We start from the raw sequence: 13,974 nt of genomic DNA on the forward strand, positions 1-13,974 counted from the left end.
AATATGGTTATGAGTTAGAATTACAAATTTCAGTTCAAGGAGTGAGATTAAATTGATTCGGAAGCATTTATGCATGCAATGAGTGAGTGAGTGGGACTGATGTTATCACTTACCCATTCTATCTAAAAGATAAGGACTAATATAGAAGCGGGATGAATTCTTAATATCTCTCAAGAATTGTGCATAGGCTCAAAAAATGGATAAAAGAGAGATATTAGGATTCATATGATATACATGTTCCATGCTTGAAGGAGTAATATTAAGCTTCCACAATCAAGAGACCCAAATATCTCTTCCAAATTAGCCTAGAGGAGCAAAATGCCTTCAATATCTTGAAATATCCAAGCATGACAATCATGCATTGCTATAGATGACTCTCGTCAACCTTGCTCAAGTCTTACTTCAAGGTTTGGAAAGCTTATACAAGGCTTCAATCGTTGCCATGAAGAATCCTTTGAATCTTAAGCTCCAAGTCTTCAACCTTGTGAGCAAACTTGATCAAGAATTGTTATAGGTAGGCCCTATGATTGAGACTTGAGTCTCTCTTAAATATTTGAAAGCTTGGGATTGTCGTGCTATGATTGCCCTTTGCTGCTTGTAGTAGGGTTTCCTTCAAGAAGTTGAAAATGTTAAGAAAGGGGAAGAAGGGCTTCAATGCTGACTAACTATGGTGCCAATACTTGAGGAAGAGAGCTTGGAGAAGTGATTGAGTCAAAGAAACAACTAAAATGGGGAAGAGCAAGTTGCAAAATTTTCCCACAAAATTTGGGTTGTTCCTATAGTGCACATTGAGCATGAAACATTGCAGAAATGGCAATGGGTTTTCTCTAGATCATTTGTACAATGCTCTCGTAGTGTTCATTATCCTTGGGAGTGAAGACCAAGGGAGGTGGAGCAAGATTTCTCCCTACACCTCCATGAAAACTTGGCAATAAGAAGAAAGAAAAGGTCCTCAACAAAAAGTAGATGTGGTTTTACCCTTCTCTAACTCCTGTAGTGGTCTCCCTTGGAACATATACTTAAATCAAAGTTTTCAAGCAAGCAAAAATAAGTCAAAACGTCTCATTTAGCTAACAAATAGTTATAAACATAAAAAACATACCTTGTGCCAGCAAAGCCGACGCAAGTTTAATCTTAAAAATTTGCATGAAACTTAGTGACAGCCTGCTAAGATAGCCCTATTATTTCCAAATACATCCATAGCTCTAGCTATGGCTTTTATGTGTCTTCCAAGAAAGTTACCAACTCCCTATGGGGGTCTCCTAACTCCTATGGTTCTCCATTGTTGTACTAGTACTTATTGTACCTAAGTAAATAGTGTATATGTACTTTGAAAATGGAATTAAATATGATAAAAAGGAAGGAAGATAAGGACCAAAGCTTGTAGCTTTGCTACCAATTAATATTTGAGTTTTAAATAAGAAAGAAAAAATAATATGATTGCCAGACTCTATGTCCATGCATTTTAAAAAGGGTTTCTATTGCGCGATCGTGACTAGTATTTCCAAGGACGAAGAGAAGACAGATCAACCTGAGTATCGCAGTTCGGTGCTGTTCTCTTTAAATCTATCAACTGTTCCAGCAAGCACGCCCTTTGACGAGTCCATTATTATTGATAATGTGATGACCAGTTGCCTCACTCAGATCCAATCTTGAGGTCTTTTGCTTCCTTCAGCAGCTCCCCTATTTCGCAATGGTTCCGGGCATGGACAAAGATGTCAGTCACTTATGAGTGCTTCGTGAAGGCATTCTGTTGCACGAATTTTCTTCTACAAGCTGGACAGGGCCAAGGAATGGCTTGAAAAATCTGAGAGAGACCGTCAGAGCTATGCGAATTCTCCTGATGGAAACCATAGCAAGGTGCGGACATTACTGGACTGCCTTTCTTGCTTTTCAGGGTTTTTAGCTTCTTGAATCGGTTTTTGCTGCAACAGTTTGATATTCTTGGACAAATCTGAGAATATCTTTTGCTACTCTATCACCTTGTCCCTCTCTGAGACGGTGAAGAAAGCCAAGGGATCCCCGCCATGTCTGCCTCCCACACAGAGGAACAGGAATAGCCGTCTTCAGGTCGCCATTCCACAAAAAAAAACTCTTTTTCAAATAAAGCAGCAGACTCCACTTTTCTGGACACTTTCCCCCATTTTCTCCACAAGCCAAGTCCGCCAAACTTTTAGTCCCATTATCATATAAAGTGACGGCCCCCAGGAAAAGCTTCTTCCCTCTAATATTAGCGCATCTTCTTTTTCTCTTTCGACAAGTGCTATTTGTACATTCCCTTCCCCCTCAAATAGTAGGCATGAGTGATTGTACGCATTCAGCATGCAAACAAAAGAACTTGGGTCTGGGAACACACCCTCTTCTTGCATCTGCTCAAAACAGTCCAACACATTTCCAATCTGCCCATGTAAAGCATAACCTGTGATAAGGGCATTCCAAGTTATTGCATTCTGGACAAGAAGCTCATCCAACACTCCCTGTGCTTTGCCAAATGCACCACACTTGGCATACATATCCACCACAGTAGTCCCAAGCAGAATATCACTTTGCAACCAACCTAGTCTGACAATTTCATCATGAACTTGTTGACCTTTGGCAAGTGCTCCTATGTCAGCACATGCTTTCAAGGCCTCAGATTGCATCTTATCAAATAACTTTAGCGCTTTTTCACCTGGTCCATGCTGTGCATACCCAGCAATAAGTGCATCCCAAGAGACTACATCTCGACAAGGAAACCCATCCAACACTCCTTGAGCTTTTCCCATTGCACATGATATTCCTGAATTTACACCTTTGTCTTCATAGCTTAAATGTCAGCTTCAACCAAGCTCCAAAGAAATGCACTTTTCTTTCTTCCCTTTCTTCTATTTAAAATGTGTTGATTTTTTAAAGTTATTATATTAAGTCTTTTTTGTTTTATATTCTATAACATTTTCATGCCAACTATAGTGTTAAACCGATTTCTCTTTAAGATTGAGGTCTATCATAGTAGAGTTTTTTGTAAAAACATTTTTACAAGTGTGAAAGTATGGATATATGTAGCTAACTATGTTAATAACCATGCTTGTAAATTCATTTATAAACTATTATATTATGTAGTTAGTCTAGCTATTATGTAGCTGTGCTTATTGTAGGTATCTATGAAATGTTTGCACACTAACCACATTAGTAAATAAGCTATTAATTGTAGTGTTAACTCTTGTTTATCCATTATTATAGGTGATTATCTAGGATTATGTTCATATGAATTTAGGATTATTTTATGTCTAATTCATAAAGAAATATACTTTTAGGCTCTTACTACTGTTAATCCTCACTTAAGAATATCTCTATCATCATACGCATCTATCTATCCATTACTAGTCTTATTCACTTCCATAGCCAAAGATCTGGTGTCTTCTTGGCATACTTCCAGTTTACCTTGACAAAGTATATTATCAAACACCTCTCACACCTTTGCATAGAGGCATACGATGCCTATAATGCTAACTTAGGTAATCCTAATTAGTTTGACTGGGGCCATTAGAATAAAATAAGGAAGAAAATAAAAGAAATTCATGACAAATGGAGACAAAAAAGGGAGGTGGCACATGCACAAGTTATATCTAGCTCAATGTCACATCTTGGGAGTTTTGATTACCTATCTTTTAAGGAAAACTTTCCAAGTATATTGTTCTTAGATATATTGAATTTGTATTTTTTCACTTAGACATTAAGATAAATATGTCTCTTTTCTTGTTACATGATTGCAATGATGAGGTACCATGTGAGAATGACATCTATGGTGAGAGATCTCATTGTGTTAAAGATTTCTTATGAACATATATTTCTTCATGGTCATTTGTACAAAACTTATATTACCTCTTTTGTTATAATATGTTTATTTGTTATTCAATTTGTGATCCATGTTCTTTATGCTTACTTGTAATTATTACAAGTAGACTTTTTGTTTGCATGTTATTTTTGGGTCTAATACAAATTCAAATATCACTCCATACCTAATAGGACAATAAAGAGGGGCAAATCCCTTGCAAAATGTTTTTTTTTTTGCTTTCTAATTGTTGATACAATTGTTGGTATATTTTCTCTATATTTTACAAAACACTTGTCCAAATACGCATCATAATAAGAGTTTGCATAATATGGCTTCATTTTTAATGCTTAAGCTGAATGATATTTCTAACATAGGCACCAATGAGCAAAGGCCAAAGAAAATATCGATGATCATTCTAAAGGTGAGGCCCATAATTTTCACATCTATTTGTAACTTATTTTCCATGAGTATTGCCATGAGCTATTGTAGTAAACCCTTATTCTCCATTCACTTCCTTTACTCCTTACCCACATTAAAACTGCTATTAGAAACTTGTAAGCTTACTAATGTGATGGATTAAAAGAAAAAATAACAGGAATTGCATACTCAATGATAAAAGCCACAACTTAAGCAAGGATGATGTTGCATAAACAATTTATAGCTACTTAGAGTCATTTAAACAATGAAGATTCCAATCTATATAGGATTGTGCATTACTATATGAGTCTCTTAAAAGAGATAGTTGAGTAATGTATGAAGTACTATCTTACCAACTGTAACGTGTCCACTTGTATCTTCTGGACACGTCTTAGCAGTCCATCCGAAAGGATATCTAGAAAGCTCCGCCCGGCACTCCCATGGAATGTTACGGGGTTTGCGATCTAGGGCTTTCCACGTGTGCCACGTAGTGGAAGTATTTCGGCCGTTCCCACTTAGGATCAACCTGAATTAGGGTTTTCTTTATTGGTAATTTCCTAACGGCAACTAGCGTCGGACCCAAGTGAACTACTTTACGCAGAAACGCTAGGTCCGAAGCGGATTCACGCGGCACTTGGTTCAAGGAGAATGGGAAACGAGAGGGATGCAAAGCTCAACCTCTCTGCCATAATGCATAGTCCTATTCCGTTCCCCTAAAACAGCGTAAATCGGGTTCAATCATAACTCTAGGTCAACGCTTTTGTTGTTCATGTTCTTTGACGATCTTCCTCCTATCCATCGTGATTTGAGAAAAGTTCCCCGCCAACCAGGACCACCCATCCGTAGGACGGACCTATGGCCCATCCTCTGCACTTTCCTCGGGTTGTTTTAGTTATTTAATTACCTAACACATTAGTTGGACATGTAACAATCAGCTTCTTTAATTAACTCGTTAGGCACTGGTTCCTTCACATAATCTTATCAAATGCATCCAACACTCGATCCGGGATGACTTGCAGCTTGGCAAGATCCCCTATATCCTGGGTTAGGGCGTACCCTATTAACCCAACTTGGTCAAACCTTAAGTTCATCGGTTATTTCAATTTATCGGCTGGTCTTTAGTTTCCAATCAATCTTCTTTACTCAAGAAAGATACTAAATTAGGATGATTATTCATCCTCCACTACAACAAAAAGGCCTCATAGATGCACTTTTAGACGCAATTTTTGAATATAGAGAAAATCTTACGGGCGCGTCTATCCCCCCATCTATTTGCACGTCTAGAGTGTCGCATCTATAATCGCATGTATGAACGAATTTACATGCAAATATAGACGCACAATAGACGCACATATACACGCGTGAATACAAGCATATAATAAACCAAAATTGCTATTTATTTAATTTATTTTGTATGTCTATTAACGCATCTATCTGGAAATTAGACGAGCATATAGACACGCTCATAGACGCGCTTTTACAAGCACCCATAGACGCGAACGGAAAACAAAAAATCTCATTTTTTAAAAATATATATTTAATTTCTTTTTTAAATTTGAATTATCTAGTGCGTGTATAAGCGTGTGTACTCTGCATTGTAGACGCGCTTATAAACACGCATTTTTTGCAATTTAGACGCGCGGATAGACGTGCAAAACAGAACTGGAAAAAAAAAACCAGAGAGCATGTGGTTGCTCTCTAGTTTTTTTTTCCCCCTCTCGTACATCAGATTGTGCATTTGGGAAAAAGACAATGGATCTAAAAGCACGAGAATTGAAAATAAAAGTCCATGTATTCATTATAGATCAAAAGCATTTACATGGGAAGTTTAAGTGCTTGCGACCTAAAGTGTGACCGCAAGCAGTAGGCTCAAAGATGGATAATACATATACAAGAAAAAAAGGCCATAGAGGAGGTATGGTGCTCCTCTATGAATCTGAAGAAGAAACATCTTCGCTAGTACCACCATGGCTACTAGCGTCACTATCCCCCTCCTCGCTATGCTCGACATCCGGGTTCGCCTACACACACAAAAGATCAAGGTTGCTTACGTAGACATGGTGGAGAAAAAGTTATAATTAGCTATACTTTTAATAGGAAAGTAAGAAAAACATACCTCCTCTGGCTGTCGCATCCTCATAGCTCGTTGTATTGGTCCTCAGTGATGAGACCCTCCTCATAGAAGTGAAGCCATGTGGATGCGCGGTTATGGCCTCGATGGTAACCTACCTCTCTAGGAGTAGGTATCCTACCAACGATAGTAGTTTGCAAAAGAATTATGATATATACAAACAATTATGCGACACAATGTATTAGAACAAATTATATAAAGAATTGAAAGAACTATAAATTTTAAAAAACTAGAAATCAAAATATACTTACAAACTCTGCCTCCCACGACTCTCTGCCACCCGATCCGTAATGCGACGATCCCATGGTTTCCATTTGGATCCATCGCGCCTCTGTAGGCTAGTGACTCTTCACTTTCTTTGCTGCTTTCTTCTTGGCTTTCTTTCACTCTATGCAGTCACACATAGGTGGTTGGTTATAGGCTCCACGCCCCTCCTCTTGCCTTCGCAATGAGTCCCTGGCGCATGTCATGAGGTGGGATCTTTTGTTGTGAAGCAAATCCCTCACTTTTGTGCATCCCCAATCATCCGAGAATCATTGACCCTCAGGATTTGGGTACCTCCTATGGACTGCCCTCAACACCTCCTGCCACAAGCCGCTTTTTTGATTTTTGAAGTAGATGAAACAATCTTTATACGTCGCATGCACAACGCTCCTTATGTACGCCATTACATCCCTTCCTTCATTATCATGGAAGATGCCACCAGTATATGTAACTCTATAGTACTGGCGTACTGGCTCCTCTACGTGATCTACTGGTGAGAGTGATCGCTCGCCACATGATTATATTCTTAATACATATCATAACACATCATTCAATGATATAGCTAGTCATTTCATACCCTATTCATACAGCTCTTTTATCCCTACATTGATATTGTGATGTATATGACATGCTTTGTATGATGCATCTTGATATCCAATGATTATTGCTCATTAAAACTGAAGAAAAAGACAAATTTGTTTGCATACAAAAAATCATATATTACCTTCATCCATACCTAAACATTTTCAAAGAGCTTTCTTTAGACATTGAGCATAAAACTTAAGTGCTAATGCTTCTTATAAACAAGAAAACTGATAAACACAAACATGGGATTGGTCACATTCATCATTGCAAAAATATATTGTTTTTTATCAGAGTTGGGAGAGCTGGCGTGTGTATGACCGCGTCTAAATTACAGGTTAGACACACTCTCAGATGCGTTCCTAAAGTTAACCCTCTGTCCAACGCGTCTATATTTGCATCTGAGATGCAGTATAGATGCGCTGTCAGAAGCATATTCCATGTCAATGCTCTGGCGTGCGCGTGTATCATCACATGTAGACTACAGAGCACACGCGCCAGCACACATGCTCTGAGACGCATCCTCAGACGCAATGAGAGAAAACATTTCTTCGTGTCTATACCTGCATCTACACTGAAATGTAGACGCGTTGGCAGACGTGCTCAGTCGGCTGATTCTAGTCCGACAACCGCCATTGATGATTTACAAAATGCAATACATAATGGAATCAAAAATCCTAATACACAGAGAGAGAGAGAGAGAGAGAGAGAGAGAGAGAGAGACTCACCTTGGATGTTTGGTGTGGCGGGTGGTGGCGCTTCTTCCTTCCCCTTCTTCCTCTCCTTGGTAAGTTACCCTCCCTTGATGCTTGCTTGCTGCTTCTTCTTGTTCTCCTCTCTCTTGTTCTCTCTTTCTTCCTCTCCTTGCCTTTCCTTTTTTCCTTCTTGTGTGTTTGAAATGAAAGAAGAGGTGAGTCATGAGGAGGTGAGGCATGAAGAGACTAGGTGAGGCATGAAGAGACTGCATGTCGGCTAAACTCAAGCTTTAGAACCGCAAAAAAAGCAGGAAACAAAAGGCGCAGTTTGAAAAGAAATTATTTAAGTATGGTTTGAATTTTGACGTGTGCATCTATTTTGACGTGTATATGCTCATCTATTGTTTATTTAAACGTGAGTATAGACGCGAACATAGATGCGCAAATAGATGCTAATATAGACGCGTATGTAAACGCGGATATAGACGCGCATTTAGGCTTTATCATAATTTTTTGTTTTTAAGATAAGTTTTGATAGTGAATTCTTATCATAAGTTTTAATGTATTTATGATGAGTTTTGTGTATTTAAAATTGAGATCTTAGAATAATTAATATGCTAGCTTGAAGTTTTTATATAAACATATGAATGACAAATATTTTAATGTTATCATGAATTAGGTTTAATCATGTCGTCGTCATCACCTAGTGCGGTGTATGCTAATGAGTCAACGAGCACATCCTCAACTGAGGATGAAACATTATGTCTTCATAATCGAGATGCATGGCTACGATGAAAAATTAAATGCATGTGTGATCATTGTCTAGGGTTTATTTTTTGAGCACGTTGAATTGCAATGTCACACCTCAGCTTATATGGAGAATGGGACCGAGAAAAATCACCGGTATTCATTGTTTTTTTTTACCACTAAGATTGCTAGTCTATGTTACTCAATATATATCAATGTACATGAAACTCCCTTTTGTGGTTGAGCAGGATGCGGTGCCACATTCTCAAATGCTCCCTCCCGAGCATCGAGAGGCTGCAAAACGTCAACGTGAGGAGGCAGAGTCTTCAAGAAGAGTAGAGACTCACGACCATGATAGTAGCCCTCATGAAATGCCCCATCAAGTCGTAGAGGATGAGATTTTGGACAACATGGTATACCATCTATTTTCGCAACCGATTCAGGGAGAAGGTCACTCTACAACGCCAGATGATCCACTATGCGTAGCATCATCTACTCCGTTGTATGAAGGTTGTACGTACTCCGTTCTTTGTGCTTCCCTCGAGATACTTAACTTGCAAACAATTTATGGATGGAGTAATGTCAGTTTGGATGCGTTATTGAAGTAGGTATCAATTCAGTTTGGCTTATGAATCATAATATTAATTGTTCTATTTTGAAATCAGACAGAAATATATGTTGGTGGTTTTTTAACTCGCTTTTAAAAATATATGTAGGTTATTATCACAAATGCTTCCAAAAGAAAACAAATTGCCAACTAAGAGAGAGCAAGCAAGACTTTATTTGACATCGATGGGAGGCCTCGATTATGTCAAGATCCATGCATGTATCAATGATTATGCCTTATTTCGTGGGATTCATGAGTTCGCACGAGCGTGTCCTGTTTGTGGCGAATCAAGAAACGAAGTGGAGATGAAGTCAATGGATGTGCCTCGTAAGGTTTTGCGACATTTTCCGATTGTTCCACATATAAAACTTATGTTCAAGTGTAAGGCTATCGGAAAGCTCATGTCATGGCATGCTAGTCATCGTTCAAGTGATGGAAAATGGAGGATCCCTACAGACACACCGACATGGCAACATATAGATAGTTTGTGGCCCATTTTCAAAGAAGAGCCAAGAAATTTTAGATTTGGTTTAGGTATGGATGGAATCAATCCATTTGGCATCAAAAGCACATCATACAGTGTATGGCTAGTGGTATTGCTGAACTATAATATTCCTCCATCCATGGCGATTAAAAAGGGACATGTAATGTTGTCCCTTCTGATTCCTAGAAAGCACAAGGTAAAAAACATGGACATTTAATTAGAGCCTTTGATTGAAGAGTTAGAAATGTTATGGGAAGGTATTGAGGTGCAAGATACAAGTGCATCTGCATCCTCTAGAGATTTCACATTGAAGGCCATGTTGTTGTGGACCATCCATGACTTTCCAGGATACGGAGAGTGTTCAGGTACATGTATATAACTCTATATTTGAAATTCAAGACTTGAATCAATTGCATTTTATTAATTCACTTGTTTGTTCAAGTTTAAGCACATCAGGATATCATGCATGTCCTATTTGTGGTCCCTCTCTAGTTTTCTCTAGACTGGCACATTTAAAGAAGGTTATCTACGACAATCATCATCGATTTCTTCCTATTGACCATCCCAAATATGTTCTCCCTACTAATGGAATGACTCCACAATCTCTAACCATTCGAGATTGGAAGGAGAGATGGATTAATGCCGACAGCTACCCTCCACTCGGCATGAGTCGGTAAGAAGTGCATTTCTCTCAATTGACTTTAAAGTATTTAGCATGGTGAATTGTTTACATAATATATTGTTTGTTTGTTAGGTTCTGTATATTTTTTCATCTTCCGTACTGGACTGAACTCAAGATCAATCACCTATTGGACCCCATGCACATATTCAAAAATGTTGTATCTACATTATGGGATCACTTGATAGCGACTCGTGATTCAAGTAAGGGTATCTCTAACCATGAATATAGTAATTAGTGGAGTAACTATGTGTAAAATTTGGGGTATGATGACTTTTTCCTCAACTAATCATTTGATCTATGAATATTGTTTACATTCAGTTCGTACTTCCTACTAGCATATCCCATTATGTATCCAAAGATGTACGTGATATCATTTACAAGATGGGAGAGCTTGTGAGGTGTGTATACATTGTATTTTTTCATTATATATCTTTGAATTTCTACACAAAAATAGACAATTCTCAAATACATCTTGACAGATACGTGAGCTCGAAGGAAATTGATCCAAACACATTGCAAGATGCTCGAGTATTATCTGTTGAGGTGGTTTGTTTGGTAGAGGAAATTTTTCCTTGATCCATTTTGACTACTCAATTACATTTACTCATACATTTGATTGATGAGATCGCACTTTGTGGGGCAGTTCATGCAAGGTGGATGTTTTTTCTTGAGTGCTTTATGAAAATCTTGAAAGATTTTGTGAGGCAAAATGCATGGCCTGAGGGAAGCATGGCTAAGGTTTGGTTAGTACAATCATCCCTTGTTTATATCTCTAAATATCTTGCTGAAGTGGATTCCTCTCAACCACGACTATGGAAAGATGTTGAAGACTTGAGGATGACCTCTATAATAACTCAAGGAAAAGGAATGAGTAAAGTGCTAACAAAAGAAGAACCTCGTAAGTTAAATAGTTTTTGTGTGCTCAATAGTGATGTAATGAGCAAATGGGTGACACTATATAATGAAACAAGGGCAAGAAGAAAAAGCGAAAGACAAGCATTTCACACCAGACATGGACGTAATGTCTCATTTCCAGATCATCTAAATGCGCTCCCACGTCATATTGATATAGATTGGTTACATGAGGAAATGGAGAGAATGAAAAAAGAGGAGGAAATTAATATATCTCAAGAAGAGTGGGAATATGCACAAGGTTGCTATCAAAGGTGAGACATACTATCAATTAATTTGTTTCTATAAGTTATATTTTATATAAATAATTGACATGTTTGATCTTTTATCTTTTACTACTATAGATGAAAAGAGAAATACCCAAGATTGTGGTGTCCTTGCTCACTTCGAGGATGCCAATGGTACCATGGAAGGTTATTGTGGCTTGATCCAAGATATTCTGAAGCTTGACTTTAGACGATTCTTTATATATGTATTGGATGTGAAGTGGTTTAAAGAAGTGGTAACAAATGGTGAGCATTGCACAATCAGACGTCATCCAAGTGGTTTTGTAATCATTGACTCTACAAAATTTCACCAAAACAAGAATGACACATTAGTACTACCTCAACAATGCGAGCGGGTATATATGCAAAAGCTAATTTTTTAATATGTATACATGTGATACATATACACAATATAATAAGTATTTAAGTTTCTTGCTTTTGTTTTTTAAATACAGGTTGTGTATCATCCAATGGTAAACAATAACCGATGGTGGTATGTCATCCCTATATCTAATCTTTCAAAACCAATATATGGTAATATTATTGACATGGAGATAGCAGATGACAATCCAACAATTAATGATGATGTGCATGATGACACCATAATGGATGATATGCATGAAATAGTACAAGATGAACCTCGCGAGGATGTTCAAGGAAATGCAGAAGAAGACAATAATGTGATTGTCGATGATATTGATGAAGTTATTGAGCAATATAGCAACACATTTGATAGTGGGATAGACTTATTTGTTTCGTTATCTCTTGGTAACATAGACCTAGAAGTAGATAGTTTAGCAAGGGCTGATCTCATTGAAGATGAGATGGATCATTCACTGGAACATACTTAATTTGCTTAATGATTCAATGTGTATTCTTAATTCTATGGTTTTTATCATGCACACACATGCATACTCAAGAATCAGTAGTCAAGTTTAAAGCTAAATTGAATTTTCCATAATAAAAAGGATGTATTTTTTATCATCTTCAAGTAGAGAAATTACAAGATACATATTGCAATGCTTGCTACTAATTGTATAATAAGGTTTCTCTCGCTTGTCGCTAATTACTTATATTAGGCTTGTCAACTAGAGGAACTGCCATTCATTAGAGAGCAATGAAAAAATAATTATTAACTCTAGTTTTTTTATTCAATGATTCAATGTGTATTCTTAATTCTATGTTTTTTATCATGCGCACACGTGCATGCTCAAGAATCAATTTTAGGTGGTTAATTAATTATTAAATTTGGTTTTTTAATTATATTAATTCCAATTTTAGGTGGTTAAATAATTGCGCGTCTGGTGGCACCTCTATATTGGCGTCTATTTGCGCGTCTGGTGGCGCGTCTATATTGGCGTCTATTTGCGCGGATATATAGACACAAAATTTGCATCTATTTACACGCTCTTATACACGCACATATAGACGCAATGATAGAGGCGCCCGACTTTGCGCATCTAACATACGCGTCTATGCCTCGTTTCTGTTGTAGTGCTCTTGTAAAATAACTTGCGTAAGGACCTGCCAACCTCATTGCGAGAATTTGGCCATTCCCTTGTGATCCAATCACAAGATTGTATGACTCCGTACTTGCTACGCAAGTGTCGCATGAAACCATGAGACTTATTCTACTCATTGACAGAGTCACGAGACAATCTATTCCTGATTACATTAGGCTGACGTTGTCAGTCCTAGAGTTCCAAGTTCCATCTCGTAAGGTTTCTTAGGAACAAACCCTAGTTCACTTTCCAATTACATTTTCACTGTCCCTACATTCAGTGAATTATGTGGGCAAGTATTTAAGGTATAGGAATATCAATTTTAACAATACGTGCGATTAGGTCACGTATTAAATTCCCTAGTGAATTTCTTGGAATTCAACTCTTTCTTAACGAGTATTCCGCGGTTTAGGTGTTTTAGGTTTATGCCAATTTGTTTAACTCTAGAAGATAATTTCGTGATCATTTCCACATGACTCGTTGTCTATGCGTAAATTGATTTTTCAACCCTAACTTATCAATTTGAGGTTAGGGCATAGATTAGGTTAATTCCATTTAATCTTCCTATAATCTTGCGAATAAAATTCATGCTAACAAGCAACCTTTTCCTTGATAATTTATGCAGTTGACAAACGATAATTTCCTAGATTTATGCATTGTAAGAATCATTTCATGCTTTGCACTTTCCATGATGATTCATTGCAAAGAGGATATGGGTTAATAGTGCGATATGCAGTTTATACTTCTAGGCTTAAACGAAGTATACTATTTTAATGGACAATAATCTACTTTATAATTCATTTCAATGCATAAAGCTATTTTCTAGAAATGCATTTATGCTTCCTTTATTTTGCATGTTCTATTGAAGCAT

At 37.4% G+C, this 13,974-nt stretch overlaps 1 protein-coding gene across 1 annotated transcript; it reads right to left on the bottom strand.

Moving 5' to 3' along the window:
• Positions 1–2,099: 2,099 nt before the first annotated feature.
• LOC148020733 (putative pentatricopeptide repeat-containing protein At3g28640) lies at positions 2,100–2,765 on the bottom strand. The gene has a single exon (XM_087698172.1). It carries the CDS (start codon positions 2,763–2,765, stop codon positions 2,100–2,102), a length of 666 nt encoding a protein of 221 aa, XP_087554298.1.
• Between the last annotated feature and the right edge of the window lie 11,209 nt (positions 2,766–13,974).

The sequence above is a fragment of the Lygodium microphyllum genome, chromosome 18 (genome assembly GCF_053477565.2).
Source record: "Lygodium microphyllum isolate KBCC chromosome 18, Lygodium_microphyllum_v1.1.10, whole genome shotgun sequence".
In the NCBI taxonomy this organism is placed as follows: domain Eukaryota; kingdom Viridiplantae; phylum Streptophyta; class Polypodiopsida; order Schizaeales; family Lygodiaceae; genus Lygodium; species Lygodium microphyllum.

Excerpts from the sequence above, each read along its gene's own strand:
- LOC148020733 (XM_087698172.1), bottom strand. The coding sequence starts at position 2,765 with ATGGGAAAAGCTCAAGGAGTGTTGGATGGGTTTCCTTGTCGAGATGTA.